Source organism: Drosophila sechellia, chromosome 2L, assembly GCF_004382195.2.
Source record: "Drosophila sechellia strain sech25 chromosome 2L, ASM438219v1, whole genome shotgun sequence".
Classification (NCBI taxonomy): Eukaryota; Metazoa; Arthropoda; class Insecta; order Diptera; family Drosophilidae; genus Drosophila; species Drosophila sechellia.
This window is the reverse complement of record NC_045949.1, coordinates 7,204,774-7,225,867: the sequence shown is the minus strand read 5'-3', so window position 1 is coordinate 7,225,867 and position 21,094 is coordinate 7,204,774. Positions and strand designations below refer to the sequence as shown.

The 21,094-nt window shown below is 43.0% G+C and overlaps 1 protein-coding gene across 1 annotated transcript; it reads right to left on the bottom strand.

Annotated features, from left to right (window-relative positions):
- Positions 1–9,534: 9,534 nt before the first annotated feature.
- Positions 9,535–21,094, bottom strand: LOC6611515 (protein Wnt-2). The gene is made up of 4 exons (XM_032725268.1): positions 19,756–21,094; positions 11,909–12,132; positions 10,366–10,880; positions 9,535–10,245 (listed from the first exon to the last, which is right to left on the bottom strand). The coding sequence occupies exons 1-4, from the start codon at positions 19,815–19,817 to the stop codon at positions 9,784–9,786; spliced, it is 1,263 nt and encodes a 420-aa protein (XP_032581159.1). The 5' UTR covers positions 19,818–21,094; the 3' UTR covers positions 9,535–9,783.

The following is a 21,094-nucleotide window of genomic DNA, read 5'->3' as shown; positions in this document are numbered from 1 at the left end:
AGGACGCATATAGATACTTCCTTGTATTATATAAGTTGTTAGTAACTCTTGCGTAAAAATTCCTTTCCCTCCACTTGGCCACAATGTTAATGTTAAAGCTCATTAAAAATTATCCGTTAACAGCTCCGAGCACTGCATCTCTTATTTAGCTGACCCCTTCATCCATCCATTCTCAATCCATTTTGCAGGCACTTCAACCGCAAAGAAACCACAAAAAAAAGCAAAAAAAGGCGGAGACAAACAACGGCAGCGGGCATTTGACCATCACATCTACCGCATACAATTGCCATGAATCACCATCACCTGGCGGCGGTGGCTTCAACTGCCTTTGGAGCGGGCACAGTCGCTTCTGCCGGAGGAGAGGAACATCCATCAATGTGCCGTTGACATTTGCTTGGTCCGCTGACAAGAATTGTCACAATAAACAATACAACCACGACGACAACAAGAACAATGTTGCCAATGAGGAGGACACGTGACGTGAACAGGAGCAGGAGTTGGACTCGGAATTGGAATCGGAATCAGCCTGATGATGATTAGTTCGGTAAGTGGCAGCTTTTTTTGGATGAGGGCGCATAAATTACCGAAAGGATTAACCAACCAGACGCAGACAGCTGAGGGCCGGAGGGTAGTATCATTGTTTTTCCCGCTGTTCAGTGAACCGTAAGGGATTCCACAGGAACAAGGAATCCGAGGCGGGGGCTTAACGCTCAGACGTGGAAGGGTTTTGGGTAAGCATGATGTTAAAATTACAATCAGATCAATTTCACAGATATTAACATGAGTATTTGGGCCAGGGCAAGTGTTGATGGGATTCCCCTGCCCGGCGAGGGGTGGCTTTCTTATTGAATTTTCAACTAGGGAAATGTGTTTAATGAGCACTTGCAAATTACATGGAAAGTGGGCATGATTCCGCCCTGAACTCGGTGGGGTTACTAATTTAGGTTTTCTTTCGCTACCTAAAAGAACAGATTCAAATGATATAATTTGATTTGATTATTTTGAAATGTTCGTACTTTCATTTGTTTATTATGCAGCTCCTCCAAAAATAACAATATTTACATAATTATTTTCTAATGCCTCTAATAAGTCCAATCCCCCTGAAAAACAACAGCGATATATTCCAATCATTGGATAGGTGTGCCCTCGCCAAAGGTCCAAACAATTTGCGCTCATTAAAAAGGAAAAATCCAAGAAAAATTCATCATAATGACGTAGCCCAGGGTTACCGAAAAACAAGCCACCATAATTTAGTTAATTTTCAGTTTCGCTTTATTTGCTTTTGGCTTTATTTGCCCGCCATTGAGATCGATTTTTTGGTTTTAATTAACTCGAAACGATGGCGCGTTCATAAATCCTGACAAAAATCTGACAAAATGACGCAAATTTTCGCGTCGAAAAAAAAATATCTCTTCGGCGGAGTAAGAAATAAAAATAAAAATTAAGCGAAAATTAATCGAAGTAATTTCGAGAGCAGCTTCTGCGGCAACTGCAACTGCACAACCCCCTGCCCTGCAAAATCGGTCGACATTGCGAACATATCTGGTGGAATTCTTGGGGCCAAAGTGGCACAAGGTAAAAAGGGTTTGGGGCTGCGGATGAGGATGAGGATGGGGGCAGCGGGTCTGCTCTTTCGTATGGGAAAAATTCCGCTGGCCTCCAATCAGTGCACACAGTTTGCATTGCCCTGACATGAAAAAGAAATCAGTGCAGGGCTCGCTCTTCCTTCTTTTCCCCTTTTTTTCACCCGTCTCTTTTTTATTTTTTATTCACAATTTTCGGTTGCAGATGTGTGGGAAAATTTTTCAATTTTAATTGCACGTTGCGCGTTGTCGTCCCAAAATTGAAACAGTCGATATCCGCGGGCCCACCTACATATATCGCCCGACCGTTAAGGGTCAGGGGTTCACGGGGGTTGGGTGGGGGTTAACCGGTGCTTCAGGGGAGTGGGGAAGAAGAACTCACAAAGTTCGTGCAGCTCGCGTCTGCATACCGGGAGCGCCTTTCTATGAAAATTCCTGGCAGCATCTCGTCGCAGCCGCGACTGGCATGCCAGCAATGTTTTGGCTCTCAACTATGCAAGCGGAGCTTCCGAAGTCTGTCCCCCTTTCCCTTTCCCAACCACCATTCAGCTGGGGTTCCGCCCCAGTCTCGGTGCGCGGTCATGTCAAGTTTAGCTACCACGATCCTGGGGAGTTGGCGGGAAGGCGTAGCTTTGCGCAAATTACAATTAAAAATTGTTTCAAGTGGTTTACAAACCACAGCACGCACAAAACTCCGCAACGAGCTGGTGTAAACAGTGCTCAGATGGCCAGGGATGGATTCGAAGTACTATAGCTTATATTGTGTGTTTCACTCTATTACTTTTGTATTTATAAATTTTTTATTAAAATCGTCTATATCCAATTACGACCTGTAAATAAATGTCAAATCCCAGTTAAAGTTTCATTCCAGCCCCTTCGAAAGAAAGGTGGTTAGCCGGACTTCAACTGTCCAGCGCTCATTCACATTTTCGTCGACATTGTGGTCATCATCATCATCATCAAAATGAAAGTTCAAGTGCATAGCACTCCACTCGTTGGGTCCATAGCGGCCATCTTGGCTTTTAGTGACTGCCAGCCAACCAGAAGAAGTGCCGGGCGAACGGAATGGAGATGGACGGAGATGATATGGGGGCACCTATGGGCAGATGAGGGATCGGAATGGACAGCCGGCCGAAGACTCCATTGTTGCTGGGCTTTATGACGTTGATGTGGCGCTGAACGACGACTGCATTCGTCATCCAACAAGTTGCAGCAACAGTTGGCCGAAAAACCCGACGAGGGAAAAAAGCCGGAGGCCGTGGAATTTGCAGATGCATTCCCATTGGAGGCTGGAGGGGAAAGACATAACATTTGGCCATAGCTGCCGCTGACTTTGATTTGCTGCTGTCATGTGGCCGTCTTGCGATATATGTGCTGCACTGGCATCCTGGCAACTTCATTTTGTTTGCCGTCTGGCGAACGGAGTGCATCCAATCCACATCCAACCCCCTGGCTTCCACTGCGCATGTCCGCGATTACCCGACAAAATGAACGCCCTGTGTGGGTGGAGCCAAATCGGAATGAACTAGGGCCGGAGCTTTGGGAGCTTTCTGCTTTGGGGATTCACCGGGGGTAGCTTTAAGCTTGCGGCACAGGATGCAACACAGCGTTGCCAGATGGTATCGTAAGTCAACGTAAATGAAATTGGAATACAATGATTTTTTTGGTTCATTATATTAATCATATTCTTATGATTTAAGATTTGTAACTTGAATTGACAATATTTAGCTGATAGGGTATTTCAAATACTGAGATTAACTTTACTTATGCCAAAGAACAAATACATACCATTTAGGGTATCTTTTGGTCGTATTGCCTTTAATCATCCCATAAATTTTTATTCCTTGATTTTTCAGCATTGAGCACGCGCACGGCTTTTGAAAATTATGAAAGATTTACATTAATAATTCTTACAAAAGCCACACATAAATAGCCGACTGTGCAATCTACAGAAATCTTCCACCCCAACTGCATGCCCCTTCTGCACGCCGAGGAGACGCAAAAAAAAAAGAAATGTAAAACACAATAACCATTTTTATTAAGCGACAATCAGCGCGCGCTGCGCGAAGTCCAGCTCAGTGAATCCCCAACTCCAGCCTGAAGTCCAGATCTCCAGGCTCCTCATCCTGCACTTCCATCTTTAAACACCCAACTCCATGGTCCAGTTTGCACGGAGAGAAATAAGATGAGTTTTTAAACGGATCAATATTACATGATTTTGAATAGTAAAATACTTTTAGTGATCTTGTTTTAAAAATTGCGAATTGATATTTATGTATTTTTCAGGATCTATCTCTTGTATTTCATTTAAGTTTGCCATACTCATATTATCCATTCCTCATTCTCTAGATTTCTCTCAGTGCACTGAGTAAGTTGTTGAAGTCGGAGTCCGGCTTGAGGTCCACTTCCAGATCGGGACTCTGGACTGGGGACTGCCCGCTGCGCATGCGTGCGGGGCTCTTGCATGCAAATGGAATCACTTTATTAAACAGCTTACATAATTCATGTGCTGCACATTTAATTTAAGGTCATCAGGCCCGGGCAATGGGCATCATGGGGTCCGCACATCCCGGGCATAATGAAAAAGACTGTGTAATAATTTTTAAATGTTTGTAAAAATAGGTGTAGACAAGTTGAAATTTATTATGGCGACGTCGAAGGAAATGTGGGCAGGGCGGAGTGGGGAACGATGGTTAAGAGGAGCGGACGGAAGTATTTTGGGTTAGTTGTTATTGGCAACGGCGGGGTAATTAATTTTATTATAGGTTTTAAGCGAATTTATGTTTGCATAACGGGTGAGAGGAAATGGAAGAAATAATTTTGTAAAATTAATTTAATGAGGTTTATGAAATTGTGGTATAGAGTTTGAATAATAAAAGAAGTATTGTTATAAAGCTGTAGTTAAAGTTTTAAAAATTAAACACATTGCCTATAAGACCAAAAATATTTTCTGATTTAATCATTTCACATATATATAATCTTTGACGAATGTTGTTTCGCTAAGAAATGAAAACTAAAAACAAAATATGTTTTTTCCAAGGCATAACTTTTGAATTGCATCGATGTAAATCAAGTGAGGGAGACAGGAACTGGAATGAAAAAGTAAGAAAGACGGGCAGAGACCCACCTGGCTTGACTACCCACCATGACTGCATTAAAAATCAACTTAATTTCACTGCCCATGGGGTCAGTTTTATGGAAACACAAAGACCAAGATCGACACAAACACGGCAACCGGCAAGCAAGCAACCAGCAACATTCAACATCCAACATGCAGCAGGGGCAACAATAACCGAGAGCAACGATGAAAAAATGATGAAGACCTCCAAAGTGGCAAAACACGAAATGGCAACAAAAATCATATTTTCACAGGCGCTTGGCGTTTGCGCAGAACTTCGCACTTGATCGGCCGATGGGATGTGGATGTGGATGTGGACGTGGATGTGGGGCTATATGGTACGGATCTCCGCCGAGAGACCCAAAAACATACGCAATTATGTGTTTTTTATTAACTCCGAGATGTGGGGCCTTCGGGGGGAGAGCTCACTCCAAGTCCAGTTCAGTTGAGTCCATCGCCATTAGGGGGGTCCACTCGTACGGTCCACACACGCACTCTCTATATAATTTTAACACATGCTGCGTTTTGGGCCTTTCGCTTCTCAGCCTTTCAGTCTTTCTTCTGCTCCTCCTCCCTTTGTTTTCCCCATTTTTTTATTTATTTTTTTTTTGGCACTGCAACATTTCCCTCTTGGCTTCAAGGCTTAATAACTTTATTTAGCTTAGATGGAGATGGTGGGGATGGACGATGAAGATGGCGATCGTGAGCCGTGTGTGGCTTAAGCCCAAGAGTTGTGGCACGAACGGATCGAGATTTGGCTTTCGTTTTGGTATTAATTAGCGCGGTAGTCCTTTGTGGTGTTGAGCCCTGAAAACGGCCACAATGGCCCACCACAAAGGTTGGCCAAAAGGCTCAACTTTGGTGTTGCATTATTTAGACATCAGAACATTGATTGATGACCCTTCTGCCATTTGTGTTGTATTGCCAGGGTGTTAATGCCTAATTAATAGCATTATGAATTGTAAAAACACTAAAATTGATTACATTTTTATGGATGGAAGTTTTTAAAAATATTTATTGCAAATTTAACAACTCCATCGAATCTTGCATTTAAGCCTAACCATTTTATTTCAGATTGCATTTCAAATATTCAGATAGATAGGTTATTGATCTCAAAATGTTATTTATACTTCCACAGTATAAACCTTTTAAACATAAAATTTAATTTTAAATCATACCCCTTACATAATTTTTCACATTACAAGTCAAATTAGCAGGGCACAAAACCACACAAAATCCTGCGCCACATGGAACAATTAAACAATTCATTTATCTTAATTTGTCTGCAATTTCGTTGGATCACCTTGGTGCCCAAGCTATCCAGCCATCCAGCTATCCAGCTGCCCTGCTGCCATGAGGCCGGAAAAAAAATTTGAAATTAATTGCTGCCAGAGACTTTCGCTTCGTTTCGTTTTGGTTCCGCCGCCTGCCATTTCTGCTGTGTCATAATCTTCACACCCGAAAAAAGGATTCACGATCGCAGACAGATCGTTCGGGGTGATGATCTTTTTCCGCATCTCCGCCTCCGGCTCCTTTTTGTGGACCGGACCGATTGGAGGTTGTAATCTTTAAATAATTTAAGCCAATTCGCCGTAAACCGTTAAGGGTCGGAGCAGGCCGGGACGAGGCGTTGCCCATCCATCTGCGATCCTCCCGATCCGATCTGTGTTAATATTTGCTCACGATCATCGGCTTTTAAGGATCTGCGACGGCATCGAAGGAAGTGGGGAAAAACCCTAATTACCACATTAAGGTGTCAAAATGATGAGCATCATCTGCTTTGTCTGCCGTTTCTTTGCCGGCAACAATGTGGCAAATTTAATGAATATGTCAAGTAGTCAGCGCTCCATAGTGTCCAGTGATAAATCTGCCTTAACGTCTTAGAACGAACGTTGGGAACCCAGTCGCAATTGACAGCAGAGTCCAGAGACTCTGAGGCAGACCATGGATCTGTGGAGAGTCTACGGGTTTGCTTATGGAGCGTGTCTGATTACCAGATGGTCATATTTTGTCTTTGAGCCTGGGAACTTTCCGAAGGAGCAGAGTTTTGAGCTGGCAAATTATGTAAGCTTTGGATAGGTTAGGAAGATATAGTTTTAGGTAATAACATTTAGAAACAAATTTAAATTTGTATGGTTTCTAGTTTTCAGCAGCTTCTTAGTTATGCTTTTTTATGCTCCATGATAGTCCTGAAATTTTCTTTTTTATACAGACTTATACTTTCCCATTTTCCATGGTCAGAATGACCACTTTCGAAGTCAACGTCAGGAGTTGACCAAACCCAAAGAAGGTTTTTGTGGAAGATCGACCCTTTTTTGCGTTACCCTTTTCCCTTCCCTTTTTTGCCACATTCTTTTACGCTTGCCTTCTTCTCTGCCCATTCTTCGGGTTGTCTTTTGGGACTTCATGGGCTGTAGGTCTCGTCTCCAGGTCCAGGTTGCAGGTTCTCCAGGTTGCAGGTTCCAGGTTCCAGGTCCATCGGTCGGTCGTTCGTTCCATTTTAATAACATTAATTAAGGTGTTGCCTTCGTTGGTGTTCTTCACGCCTTTCCTTACAAATTACGCAGGAATTTCATGTTTCAGGTTTTGTTTCTGTAGTTTTTCGTTGCTGTTTGCTGTTGTTGCTGTTATTTGGAGCCCGGGACAGGCGTTCAAGCGGTCTTAATAGTTGTTCTTCTTTATTGTTGTAGCGCCCCGACTGCCGTTGTTTGTTGTTGCTTCTCCTTTCGAGAGCTCTGCTGGCCAAGAACTGCAATTTGGCTAAAATGGTTCCTGCTGCTTGATCATTGAGGATCGATATGTACACCTTCGAATTAAGCCATTAGTTGGTGTCTATATGGGCACATTTATATATCGCCTATATATCAGATTAATATGGGGCGCCATTTTAGGCGCCACTTGAAAGAAAAAAGCCGCTATTACAGAATTTAATTACAGATAGAGAAAATAATTTAAACTACGTTGTATGTTACCAAGCGCGTATATAAACTAAATATTAATGAATACTTAAAAAGACCGATTGTTTCAGGAAATTGATGACATATTACTAGCTGAAAAGCCATTAAATTGATAGTATCAGTATTAAAGTTGTTAGTTTTTGTAGATAAAATATTAATCACATGGCCAAGCGACAAATTCCTTTCCTGTGTAAGGACGAAAAAAAAATTTTAATTTTATTGACATAGCTGAATGAAGGGCCCTCTTCAACCACGGCAGCCAAGGTCAGTTGGAGGTCAATGGCACTCTAGAGAAAAAGAACGGAGCAGGAGTGAGATTGAGGTAGCGCCAGCCGCGTGTTTAGTTTGTTAGATGGATGACTAATAAGCGTCGCCACAATTAATTGAAATCCACTGATACGCATCTGCCGAATGGCTTCAGATACAAGCAAATCTCATTAACGCGCCCAAGATAAAGCCACTGGAATCTGGAAAAACAACGCGAGGCGGAGGAGAAGAGATGCGATACCAAGGCACATATATCTCGGCGTACATTTTGTTCAGTCAAGTGAACTAAAGCCAGAGCAGCGGCCAAGAAGATTCCAATCCCAATTCGAATCCAATCTGGAGCCCAATCCCGTATCCACATCGCCGAGGCTTTATAAATGCATGGAGATACAGTTTTCGTCTTTTGTTTCTCCTTTTTTTCATTTTTTTTTTTTTTTTTTTTTTTTTGGAAGTCAAGCGGTTTGCATTTGTACGATAAATAAAATGAATGCGATTGTTAATTAGTTGTTGCTTTTGGAGAGCTGCTGCCGCTGATGTTGCTGGGATTGGGAGTATCTTATCGCTGGCATGGGCTTGTCTCCTCGGCAGCCCCAAAATAATAAACCAAATAAGAGAGCCCACAATCAGCTCCAAGTAGGCAAATGGATCGGAATTCGGATCAGTCTGGTGCTTTGGATAATTCCCTGGGCTCCTTACTTCGATGTCTTGAAGCCTTGTTCGAACAGAGAATTTTTTCCTTATTAATTTGGTTTATTTAGTATTACTTTCTAAAATATAATACTAAAGAAGTGATTCTAAGCATGATCAACTTATGATCGAATAAATTCAACCAAAAAATTATATAGTGAAACACACAAATCGTTTTAACTCATTCATCACCAACTTTTGACCATCCAATCTGAAATTCCAATGAATTTCGTTTTGCTGATAGCAACCTTTAAAATGCATATTTGCTTGCTTCTGTTTCTCATAATGAAACAATATGATATTCATTTAATTACATGCATTTAGCGAAATCGATTTGATTTCCTAATTTATGCACCCAAAGATAGATGGCGCTCTATCGATCCGTCTGTGAATGGTAATTTATGCACAATGGGCAAATCAATTTTCATTCTGTTCAAAATGCGTTTTGCATTTATTCCGTTGTCATCGAACTTTTGTTTGCTGTTTAGGCAAATTTCTATAGATTTTTATCTCGTGTCGACAACAATAAAATTGTGTTAATTTATGGGAAAGTCAACGGAATGACTATGCCCAAAAGATAGATAGATACACTTGAATGAAACTGGGAACTCGTTTTCGCTGCCCGTCTGTTCAATCGATTTGTGTGTTGTCTTCATTAATTTACGTTTAATCATTTATGCAGATTTCAATCAATGGCCGAATCGTTTTGAAATACATTTCCGTTTAGCATATCATTTTGTTGTAGACAATCTGGTTACTTAAAATTCAATTTGTTTGCAATTAATTGGTTGACAAGCGGATGGAGTTGTAATCCAGAATGGGCTGAGATTTGTCCCCTATAAGTTAGTTACTATTTTTAAATATATTTTACTTGCCATTAGCTAAAAATAAAAACTAGTTGTCTGGCTTAGTTTTTCTTTCATTTTTATTGCGACTATTTACAAGGCTTACATGAGCTGCATATGAATGATATAACGTAGGCATGTTTATGTGGTTTTTATTTCGTATTTACAACTAGCTAAAAGATTAGAGATACTCGTGTTTACTTGTTAGTTAATACTTAAAACGTTTTCTCTGTAAGTGTGTGTTTTCTATCACGCGAAATGGAAAGCTTTCAAAATTCTATTCCTGACTAAACCGAAGAAAGTAATACATGTAATGAAGGACACTCTCAGAGGCAGGTGTTGACCGCCCGGTGCTCCAGGCACTTTTCGCAGGTCACCTCGCAGCACCACTTGAAGACGCACTTGCAGTTGGTTTGCTCCTCCACAATCCTGCGTGTGTGTCCTCGATTGCAGCACAAGCGATCGCATCGATCCGATCCGGAACTGGTCACATTGCACTCCCTGCCCTGAGTTCCCAGTGCTCCCGTCTTGGAGTTGGGTGTGCAAAAGTCGGGGGATTCATCTGCGAAGACCAACTGGTACTTGTTCGCCGGCCTCGCGTACGGACTCTCCGGCATGAAGCTGTTCCCGTCGTTGCGCAACGTCACCTTCCTGGCACTGTCGTACCGGTCTCGCAGTCGTCCTGCCACTTCCCGGAACGGAGGCATCTTCAGCCAGCAGGTCTTCACCGTGCAGGAGCCGGACAGCCCGTGGCACTTGCACTCCAGCCGCATGGCATCGCGAATGGCCTGAAAGTATGCCAGGATTCAGGATGCATTTGTTATTTATAATAATTATATAACTTATATTTAACTAAGATGATTGGAATGGTGGCTAGCGTTAGTGGCTAATATTTTTGTATTACTTACCAGTCGACCTGCGTTATTGTTGTGGAACTTAACCAGCGTGCCCAGATCGCTGCGTCTTTGCCTTTGCTTGGCGTCGAGGAAAACGCGCGAGTGACGAAGGCCAAAGTTCACGTTGTCACTGCAACCGCCCCACTCCCACTGCCCCTCCGGAAATTTTATGTTGTCCCAGAACTTGCGGCGCCCCCGCCTTCCGCCGGGCCTACGATTTCGCCCGCCTCTATGCTCCACCGGAGCTATATCGGTCATGGTGTTGGTGTTGTTCATGCGACTCAGCCGCTGACTGGGATGTTGATCCTGCAACGGCATTTGTTGTCGCAGCATCGCCGCCTGTTGCTGCCGTTCCAGTGCTGCCTCTGCCGTGGCCGCCGTCACCATCTGCGGCTGGCCGCCGTTTCTGCGCATGTGCGCCTTATCGCAGGAGCACTCCACCAGCTGACCCATTGTGCAGGCCTTCGTCACGGCGTAGGTCACTCCAGCGGCTGTGATCGCGTTCACGAAACCCGTCTCTCGGGAATCTGGAAAATAGGAGTTGCTCTATTTAAGTATTTAAAGGATGCATTATAACTACCATTTTTTTTTAATTTGAATTTAAATTTTTATTCAATATTTTCCTCAAAGAAAATTAAGTGCAAGCGTGCTCAATCAATCGTCAATCATTGGCGTTGTCAGCGCGTGTCGCCTGATTGATTTTAATTTGCCAGCCTGGGCGACAAAATGATTTATTGCTCGTTCGACTGGCGATCACCAATCAGCGATCGCTGCTCTATGCAAATCACAAATCGCAAGTGGTGTTTGCAGTCACGTTTAATGAAAGCGAAATCGCAATCGAAATCCGAATCGCAATTGTAATCGCCGGGATTTTAATTTGCATACGCTTGTAATGCGCTCGAAGTTGAAGTGCTGGTTCTTTTTTGCACCGCGACAGGTGATATGTCTTGAGTCACCCTAAAATGGAGTGTTACATGAGGGCTCTGTTCGCGAATATTTTTTTTTTTTTTTTCAGTTTCGCTGACAGGTTGACAGGGCGAGGCTTTAATCCGACCAGCGGAGAATTTCGGTGGTTACGCCCGTGGAATTTATGGCACATACCCACCGTTTGGTATGTGTTTTGTTTGCGCATTGTTGTCATTAAGTGCGGCGATCGAGGATCAGGAGAGCGGTATCCATCCCATCCCATCCAGTCCTCCTCCTTTTCGTTTTTTGCCATGCAATAATTTATTAAAATTGACAGCTTTGTAGGCTCATTTCAGGCGCTATTCATCAGCGCGGGTCGCTGCATTTTTATTATGCAACTTGATGGATGGTGCGGTCTGCAAGGCCTTGTCCATGACAACCCGAAAAAAAAGTACAATAAAGTCAAAGTCGGGGCGTGCAACGATGAGTTGTAATTAGGCAGCTAACCGGCGATGGCAACTCCACCTGGTTTCCCCACCGAGGTTGACTCACCCGGAGTGTTGACAGCCCATTGCCCGTTGGCAGTGCATAATAAACTATATCCCCCCTGCACCGAAACTAGTTTCCTTCGACTATGAAAAGTACTTACCGCGCATTAAGATTTTCCTCATGCTCTTGCGCAGAATTGTGCAGTTCCACCGGCGGTTGCGGAATTGAAACTCGCATTCGCGGAAGCCCAGGTTGATGCCATTGATGATGATCTCTTTGAGCAGGGCCGAATCGTGCCGACAGATTTCGGCCAACTTGCCGCGCAGACGACGTGTCTTTTTGCACATTAGATTTGGATCGAGAAGGATGTTGGTGCCCTCCGCCCTGAAAAAATTAAAGGAAACACACACATAAATCAGTAATACTTTCTGCATCAGCTTTAGGTTAAATTGATTGCCAAAAGATGTTTCATTCTAATTTCAAAGTATTGCCTTTTAGTCTTCTGCTCTGACTAAACCCTTTCAGAGACCCATTTCACGTAGTTCCCACCTAGGGCGCACCCAAATTCGATTATCTATGACCAACTTTTTGTTTTCCCTGAAGGGTTTGCCCCGAAGCCTTTTATCAGACCAGACAAGCACTTTGTCATCGATGAATAATCTGCACGTAGCTCACATTTTGAGGTTCACTGAGGCTTGGCAGTGATTTCTTGTATTTTTAGACTGACTCAGTTGAGTATTCCCCTCAATTTTATGGCTCTGAAAATGGCAATCGCGATTTGCTGGCAGCAATAGATGATGGACAAATCAATCAATCGATGCTTGAGGGCTGAGCAAAACTAACAACAGCAGGCCCTACAAAGCGCTTTATTTACCCAGGAATCTCAAACCGGGACGAGCATAAACCATCTGAAACACTTGCCACACAAATGGAAATCGGCGCAAAGTTCAGGAACACAGGCAAAGTAAATTTCACGCGAATGTGCAATGTGAAAAAAGCGAAGAGCCGAGCGATTGAGCTATTAAAAAGTCATAAATCTGAAATGGAAAAACATAAATCAGCGCCAAAAGGCGAGCACTAGTGCCCGCAGAAACAATTTCCAGTGGCCGCTTCTGAATGCTGGCTGACACATACCCGAGAAGTCGATCTCGAAATGAATATATATACTTTACTATAGGTATACACACACACGGCTATATATCGATGTGTGCTCACTGCACCCACATTGTTGGGTAATTATTAATTTTCCACCTAAATTAAATTTTAACGCCGCAGAACTAGCCGGCAAATGGCATTCAAAATGAAAACGAAAATTGCATCTATTGGAAAAATTGGCTAAATATTGGTGGCTGCATGTATGTGTGAACGTTTTATTGATTGACTTCTGCCTACGCATCGGCTTTATGATAATAAACATTCGATGAGGACCTCTTTATCGTCGCCATTACGTATACGCAGCATTTGACGGCGAAAAAAATACGCAGAAAAACCGCGCTAAAATTGAGTTCATCTTTTTGGAAGTATGTGCTTTTCCCTCTTCTGCAGTTGTGGCATTCTGAGCAAATAAGCGCAGACAAATTTCGGCTAAGCAGTACAAATAAATAAATAAAACTATTTTTAATGAACTTGTGTGCGGCATGGTTTACGCATTGGATGGCGCCAGACTCATAAGTGTAGTGGCTTAGCCGACAAATACGCCAATTACCGGATGATATGTGGATCTGATTTGTTGTCTCAGATATATATTAACAGTTTTACTATAGTTTTGCGAAACGTGGCAGTGCTTGAAAGAACTTTCCGGGTGGTATTGTGTAGCATCAAATCGGAAATTTCGTTACAAGAATTGCAATTTTAATTTAGTTTTTTATCATAATAATTTTATATAAAATAATTTGCTGACTTCAATGATCCTTAACAAATTCCAATTACTGAAAAATTCCCCGCATTCCCGCATATCAGATAACCCAGTTCTGGTGGCCCCAATTTTCTCGGAGCAAGTAGATAAACCACTTGAACCGCTTCAGATTCCCATTATCGATGCCCACCTGGGTTGCTTTTGCCACCTGGCTGTTGCTGCAGTGCAGCTCCCTGTGGCAATGCCACAAAATGTGAACACACACTTCCCAAACACTCGACGAGATTATGACAACTTAATAGCTACAAAATGAAAAAAATCCGAATAACAAATAGAGCAGACACACGCACGCACAAGTACTTAACGAAAATATTAACTCCAAAGGCAACAAAAACAATCACAACCGCCTATCGACCGCCAAAAACAAACTTCAAATGATAGACGCGCTGGTAAACAAAGTAGAAACAATTGAAGTTCAAATCACAATGATCATCTTCATCTTCGATCGAGATGTTGCTGTTGGGAATCTAGATGTTGCTGCTGCTACTCTAAATGTAGCTGCTTTGATGATGATGACGTCTTGGCTGCGTTGCGTTGATGACTGGAGAGATCTAAAGAACTCAAACACCTTTCAACCACACAAGTTGCCACCACCACCGAACACAAATAGCAACTCGAAACATGGCAACTCAACACAAAAAAAGGAGATTTTCGTTAAGCGGAAAATAGCCGCACAGAGAGTGGAGCAACAGATCGTTCGACACTTTTTGGTTTTTGAAGTTGAACTGAAGTTTACTTGCCAGCGAAGTCGGCAGCGAAGTTGTCGGCGAACATGAAAAGGAGCCAGCACAACTTCAGGTCTCTCAGGTCCCTCCACCGATCCGATCCGATCCCTCTGCCCATTTCCATTCCCATTCCCATCCATCCCATTCCCCATAATATACCATACTACACCATACCATCGCATCCAGGAAAGCAACACTTGGAAACGTATCTTTATTTTGCGCCCAGTATCTGTGTGCGTTTGTTTGCCTGGTATGGGTGTCGTTATAGGCCTCAATGGACTTTCAGTGATTCCTTTCCCTCTCTTTTCTTTTGTATCTGCCTTTCTCTCTCCTTGCCTGCTGTGGCATTGATCAAAGTGCCCGGTTTGGTTTGGTACTCCCGAACAGACAAGTGGTTGAAATTTCCCATAATAACCCATACCCCGTGCACTTGCAGTTTCTATGAACGAGGGGATAAAAGTTGCCCCACTATTCGGGCCTGTCCTGGAATGCAGGAACTTTAATTGAAGTATATCAATACTCTTGAATACCATTTTTCCAGGATATTGAGGGTTATTAGTTTGCTTTACTTAAGTTCCCTTTCAATGCACAAGTAGTTTAACACTCCACTTCCCTGAAGTTCTTAATTCTTGCTATCTTAATATCTCTATGTAAATAAGTAGAATTGTTTGATTGACTCATTTTCGTGAGGACCCTGGAGAAAGGGGGGAAGAGTCGGGGATAGCTGCAACATCCCCGACTCTTGCCCCCTTTCTCCAGGGTCCGTGCAAACAAATCAACGACTTAAACCACTTGTCAACATGCGAGTGGCAAAGTATTTAAACAAAGCGTTGAGAAGTGAATGAATGGCCATTGGATTGGTCGCCTGGCCGGCTCTCTGGATTTTTTTTATTTTCTGGCCTGCTGACTTTTCTGACTGCTCTTGCTGACTGCCTGTGAGCTGGTCCGTTGGATTATCGCCTTGGCCAAGTGAAGTGCTGTTGCGGCTGGTCAGTTTCATTTACGCGCTCAAATATTTGCCTACAGAATGCCTCAGCGCAAGTGCTGATCTCTTGTGCATACGAATTTCGAGGGTGAAGCGTTTGATGTGGGCGGCAGCATTGACAATCGATTAGGTATCCCCGCAGCCACAGCTACTGGCAAAAAGTCGACAAAATAAATAAGAAACACCGAAAAGGTGTTGACATGTCTGGGAGTTGGCAACCGATCTGATCCGGTGGGTGCGGCATCGTGTGTGGGCGCCGCATGCTGCTTTTTGGCACCTTTTTTTGGGGAAGGAGTATAGGAGTAAGGGTATGGAAACACTGATGTTTGTCATTTGACAATTAGCATATTAACATGTTTACTTGGCACCCGACATATCCTCTAATTCGTTCTAAAAGATAAACATCTTATTTATCACTGATTTGCATATGAATCTTAAGCTTGAGTGAATAAAACCATTCTAATGCCAAGAACACATTCAAATTCACATTGATATAATTTCTATTTTTATTTAAGCACTAAGTTTACCCTTACATATTTAAAACATATTTTTGGTTGGTCCTCATATCCGTTAAGCTAGCCTTTTTTACTGTTTCCCAGACATGTCCATGTCCAATTGGCGCAACAAAAACGCTGGCTAATAATTCAGGCATATTTACTATGAGTGTCTTCTACGATGCCAGGCAATGTCATTCCTTTAACAAGCCTCCTTCGTTGGTTCCAGTGGGCAGGGCACGACTTCAACTTTAGCCCTAAGTGCCTTAACCTGGCTTAACTCTCTGGGCCAACAAAGGCGACATCAATCTCAGGGCTTGGTGACTTTGAGGTGCGCAAATTGCGACAACGTTTAACTTAATTACGACTCAAATAGGCGTAGCTGGGCCCAGGGAACGATCATCGGCACACGGACATGGTCATGTTCATGTCAAGGATGTCTAAACTGTGCTTAATCACGATGATTGAGGCTGTGGGAAAGAGGAATTGGGCACCGGCCGATGGACAAGGATTCCATGGAGCTTAGGATGCCAGCGGCATTAGAGATCAAAAAGTATTTTGTTATGATGTTGACATTGCAAGGTAAATGGAATACTTAATGTACGGTATGGTTTTTTTTATAAATTAATAAAGTTCTGTTAAAACTCAAATTTTTATGTTGAATTTCTTGAATCCATTAATCAGCTTCCGTACTTTCTTAAACCGCTGATCCCAGCGCATCATCATCCTTTCGAGATGGCGAGGAGCACATATTCTTGGGCCACTTGACAGACATCATGGCCAAGCCCTCTACCTGTTCATGGGCCACACCGTCCTCCAACTTGACCCATGTCTGTCCGCGTTCTTTGGTTCGTCATCCAATTTAATTATGATGCATCTGGCAGACAATCCGAAGACAGACACATTCGTCAATGTAACAGGGGGAAAGCGACAAATTAACAACATAAACAAATGGCATGACTCTTGACTAAGAGATTTGCAGCGATCTAGAGCACGGTAACTAGCTACTTTTGGGGCTTAAGGTTGGGGAAAGAAACTTGAACGTGAAACTTTCTTTAGAGGCACGGGCACAGGTATTCTCGTTAATGTCGAGCGAATTGTGTCAGAGACGCTTTTTTGCTGCTCATAATCAACTCATCTGCATTGGATTTTGGCAATTGGCCGACTTTTGTCTGCTCGTTAGTTGAACATAATTATTGCGTTTTTGTTTTGCTTTTTTGTTGGGGGTGCTTGTTGCTGCTGGCTCATGAAGTGTGCCAAATTCGCGGCATCGATGATCTCGTGGTGCACGGGGCGTATGAGCAATGTTGTTGATGCAACCACCGACTGTGGAGCCAGCACAGCTTGAGACTAAGTGGCCACTGGTCCACCCACCACCCCCTGTTTGCCTTAACCCATTATTGCCGCGCCTGGCATTAATTACCATTTCACATGCTGCGAGAGCCAAAAAAAAAAATAGAAGGAAAATCACCAGACGAGGGGCACTGACTGAACGGATTTTCGATGAATGAAAATTTGTGCTGTAAATTGAATGAAAAGCAGGAAGTCGCCGGCAAATGTCAAATGATTTTCCAACGGATATGAGCTCATTTAGGGTTTCTTAGTGGAAAAATCAAACTTCAGCAGATCTCGCCAATTTGCGAGATCTTCATCATCGTCTCGCGCGCTGTTTTTAATTAAATTCCAGACACATCAGCGCTAAATTTCTGCCCGATCAACGGCAATTTGATGTAAGTATAATTGGCTGCCCCTCTGTTGCCTGGAATTTCCATTCATTTAACGCAACATCTACCCACAATACGAGTGCGATCCACATTCGTCTCTGCCCATCATCTCTGGCCCATCGATTATGATCTCAATCGCTCACACAACGACCGTTTGATTTAGTGCACTTCGCCTGCGAATTTCGCGAAATGCACACAAACAAAATGAGATACGATTTTGTGGGGCTGTAAACCCCCCAAATCGCCTAATTTTCGCTATTTCCGGACCCATTGCAAAACGCAAATTGCGCAGATCCGCACTTGAGTGGTTATTGTAAAACTATCGATCGGTTTTGTGCGCTTAAGTTGCTGATGGATTTGAGAGATTTTATTAAAATTGTATTATTTTCGGTGGCTCTTATATTGGGGATATGGCAAGAGTGAAGTTTTATTAGCCACATTTGCTTTATAGTTTGCTTTTGATCTTTTTGATAGTGTGGGGCTTAAGTTTTTTAGATGCATGCAATTGTAAATAGCCCTTTTTCTGGAGTCTAAAATACAATTTGCTAAACTATAGCTGTTTTAGGTTTTAATATAGAGCCCTTGAGCGCAACAGATGAAGCATAGAAAGTGGCACAGAAGAAGGCTTCATTTTTGTTCTCTGTGCAACTTTCGGGTTGTGTCGACATCACATGGACGCACACTTACACTCACAACTCGTTCAACGTTCGACATCAAAAGGCAGCAAAAAGAACTGACAGCGCTGGACTTGATCTTTAATTATTTAATTAATTTATGGTGAAAAAGGGGCAATTGCATTGGATGCAGCATGGAAACACCCAGACGTTTTTCACCCCGCCTGCCTTTAATTTCGCAGGTGTCCACCTTCGTTTGCTGACGCGCCCAGTTGCACAGAACTCAAATTAAATAAATGAGAATGAAAAGTACATATATAAATATATATGTTTGTAGTGGATATAGCCACGTAATCGTCATGCAGTCTACGCCACGCGACGCCCACGCCGCCCCCTTTTGGCCACCCTGCATCCCTGCCAAATTGAAGCTTTCGACGCCGTTGACAGCCGCAATATTTCTACCTTTTGCCAAATATACATATATGTATATAGATAAAGTACAGGAGGATGAGACCTCTTGGGACAAATTCATTGATGCCACTTTGTTGGCAAATATTTTGGCAAAGTGCATAACTTGTGTGTTAGAAGGAAGCCCCTGCCGGCCCGTCACCATTTTTCTTTCTATTTGATGTCTGTCCTCCGCGGTTTGTTTATTTATTTATTCATCTCGTTGGACGCCTTTTCGCCTGTAATTTCGCGCATAAATTGCTCCAAGTGTCATTTGGCTTTTTGGCTTCATCCGCCTCTACACATTTTGCTATTTATTTTGGCCACAAAAACTAAGAGGGAGAGTAGAAAAGTTGCCATGTAATTAAATCTAAATCAAACGTCACATTTTGAAGGTCCGCCGAGTCGGTCGCCACGCTCGATTGGCTCTGATTTGGACTTGCATTTGCATTTGCATTTGCCTTTGCATTTCGAACGCATTTATTTTGGGGCATGAACTTTTTTATTTTCTGTCCCCGCAACCGGAAGCGGTTACGCCAATCTCTATCTCGTAAATTGATGCGATTTGACGTGAACACAGATGCTCTGTGGCCAAAAGGCCTTCGCGAGGGTGGTAATGGGTTTTTTGGCATTGAAACAGAACATAAATTGCATGTTGAGCGACCACCACCAACGAGCCAAATCGAAGCGACTTTGTTAGCCGGTGTGCCTAAGACTAAACTAGATGATTCAAATAAGAGACTTTCTAAATAATATTCGGGTGGGATTTAGTACAAGCACATAACATAATAATTATACTATTCAAACATAAACATGCATAATAAATTATGTACTTCATATTCGACTGACAGTGAAGTAAAGTGATTAAAATAATTATATTGGTTAAACTATCCTTAATTGCTAATATCTATTATTTTCTTTTAATTATTCAAGAAATCGCAAACTTATTATGTTTGGAGCAACTTAATTTATTTAACAGGCTATAAAAAGCGTGAGTGGAAATAATACAAATACATTAAACAATTACATTATTTCCCCACTAATCACTTGTACAGACTTTTAAGTATCTCTGAATGGATAATAGGTATTTAAGTGCCACTTACCAGCCGAATCCAGTCATTGGCATTGCGAATATTAAAATTGCAATTACCATGAGCAAACGCATATCGATTGAAGCCGCCAAATGTAGCGGCAACAAACCAAATTTTGGCCCGTTGAGCTGTTTTAATTTACTTTGTTTAGTGAGTGAGTGCAATATATATATGTATACATATATGTATATATAATGTTTTTGCTGTATTTTTTTTGGCAGGTAGTAAAAGTTAACGCCGTTTTTATTGCGGCCACGATGAGTACACGAGATGCTTAGTTGAATACCGTTGACGTGTGCGAATTAATCAAGCGGCTCGAGCTGAGTGGATATTTTTATGTGTGTACTTCATCAGGGGGAAGTTGGCGGTCGGTGGCGGAATCCCGGGCGACATGATCACCGATCTGATCCGAGGTGATCTGTCGGATCTGGCTGATCTTTCCCGATCTTTCACTTTTTTGTTTTCGCTGCTGTCTGCGACTGGGGCTGCGTACGCACACGGAGAAAGCTGCCGGCGTACTGAGCCAAAAGGCCAAAAGGAATATTGGCAAGGAGTTGTCGGCCGGGTTTCGCGATCCAGCGAACGAAACAAACAAAAAGTCCCAGGCCAAAAAGTTGAACAGCGAATCAAAAGCCTGGCCAAGGGTGGAGTCCAACTGGGGAATTGTGTTTTTTATTTTTTTGTTGGCCCCGCGATATGGGGATTTGGTATATGGCGGGATGCAGGACGACCAGGGAGTAGCGTAAAAAATGAAATTAAACGTGCGCTTTAATCAGAATCCCAGGCCGAAGACCCAAGTCGCGCGACTCTGATTTTGTCCGCACTTTTTATTTTGGTTTTTATATTCGCTATACCCGCTGCCTTTTGGCTGAATCTCTTCCTTTTTGCTCCTCAGTTATGTTTTCGTTAATTTCGATCTCCGCAGAAGTTGTGGCGCATCCTTTGCGCCCGTTTTTCCCATGTTCCCAACATCACAAGACGCACACATTCGAGGCGGCGAGTCGAGTCGAGGAGAATTCTTCTCGCGTTCGGAACACTCGCGCTGACCGTTCATATGGATCTGATCTGGCGGATCGCTAGCCGATCATTTCGAGAACGTAAAGGCGTAACAACCGTGGGATTTTCCACCTCCTCCGCGCTCGCGAAAAACTCACTCGCGAATTGTACCGAATACCGATCGGGCCCGGACTCTTTAACTGATTCTGCGGATCGGTTGCGGATCGGATCGGATCGTATCCAAACGGAACGGATAGGATCGTATGGGATGGGATCGGATCGGAGAGATCTTGCGACCCCACAAAAAATATAAGTCACTCTATGAATGGACGGCGGTTGTCGGTCGGTTGTCGGA

Coding starts and splice junctions, on each gene's coding strand:
- LOC6611515 (XM_032725268.1), bottom strand. CDS start 19,817: ATGCGTTTGCTCATGGTAATTGCAATTTTAATATTCGCAATGCCAATG. Junction 12,133..19,755: donor CCAATGACTGGATTCGGCTG/GTAAGTGGCACT, acceptor TAATTTTTTCAG/GGCGGAGGGCACCAACATCC. Junction 10,881..11,908: donor GAGGAAAATCTTAATGCGCG/GTAAGTACTTTT, acceptor CCTATTTTCCAG/ATTCCCGAGAGACGGGTTTC.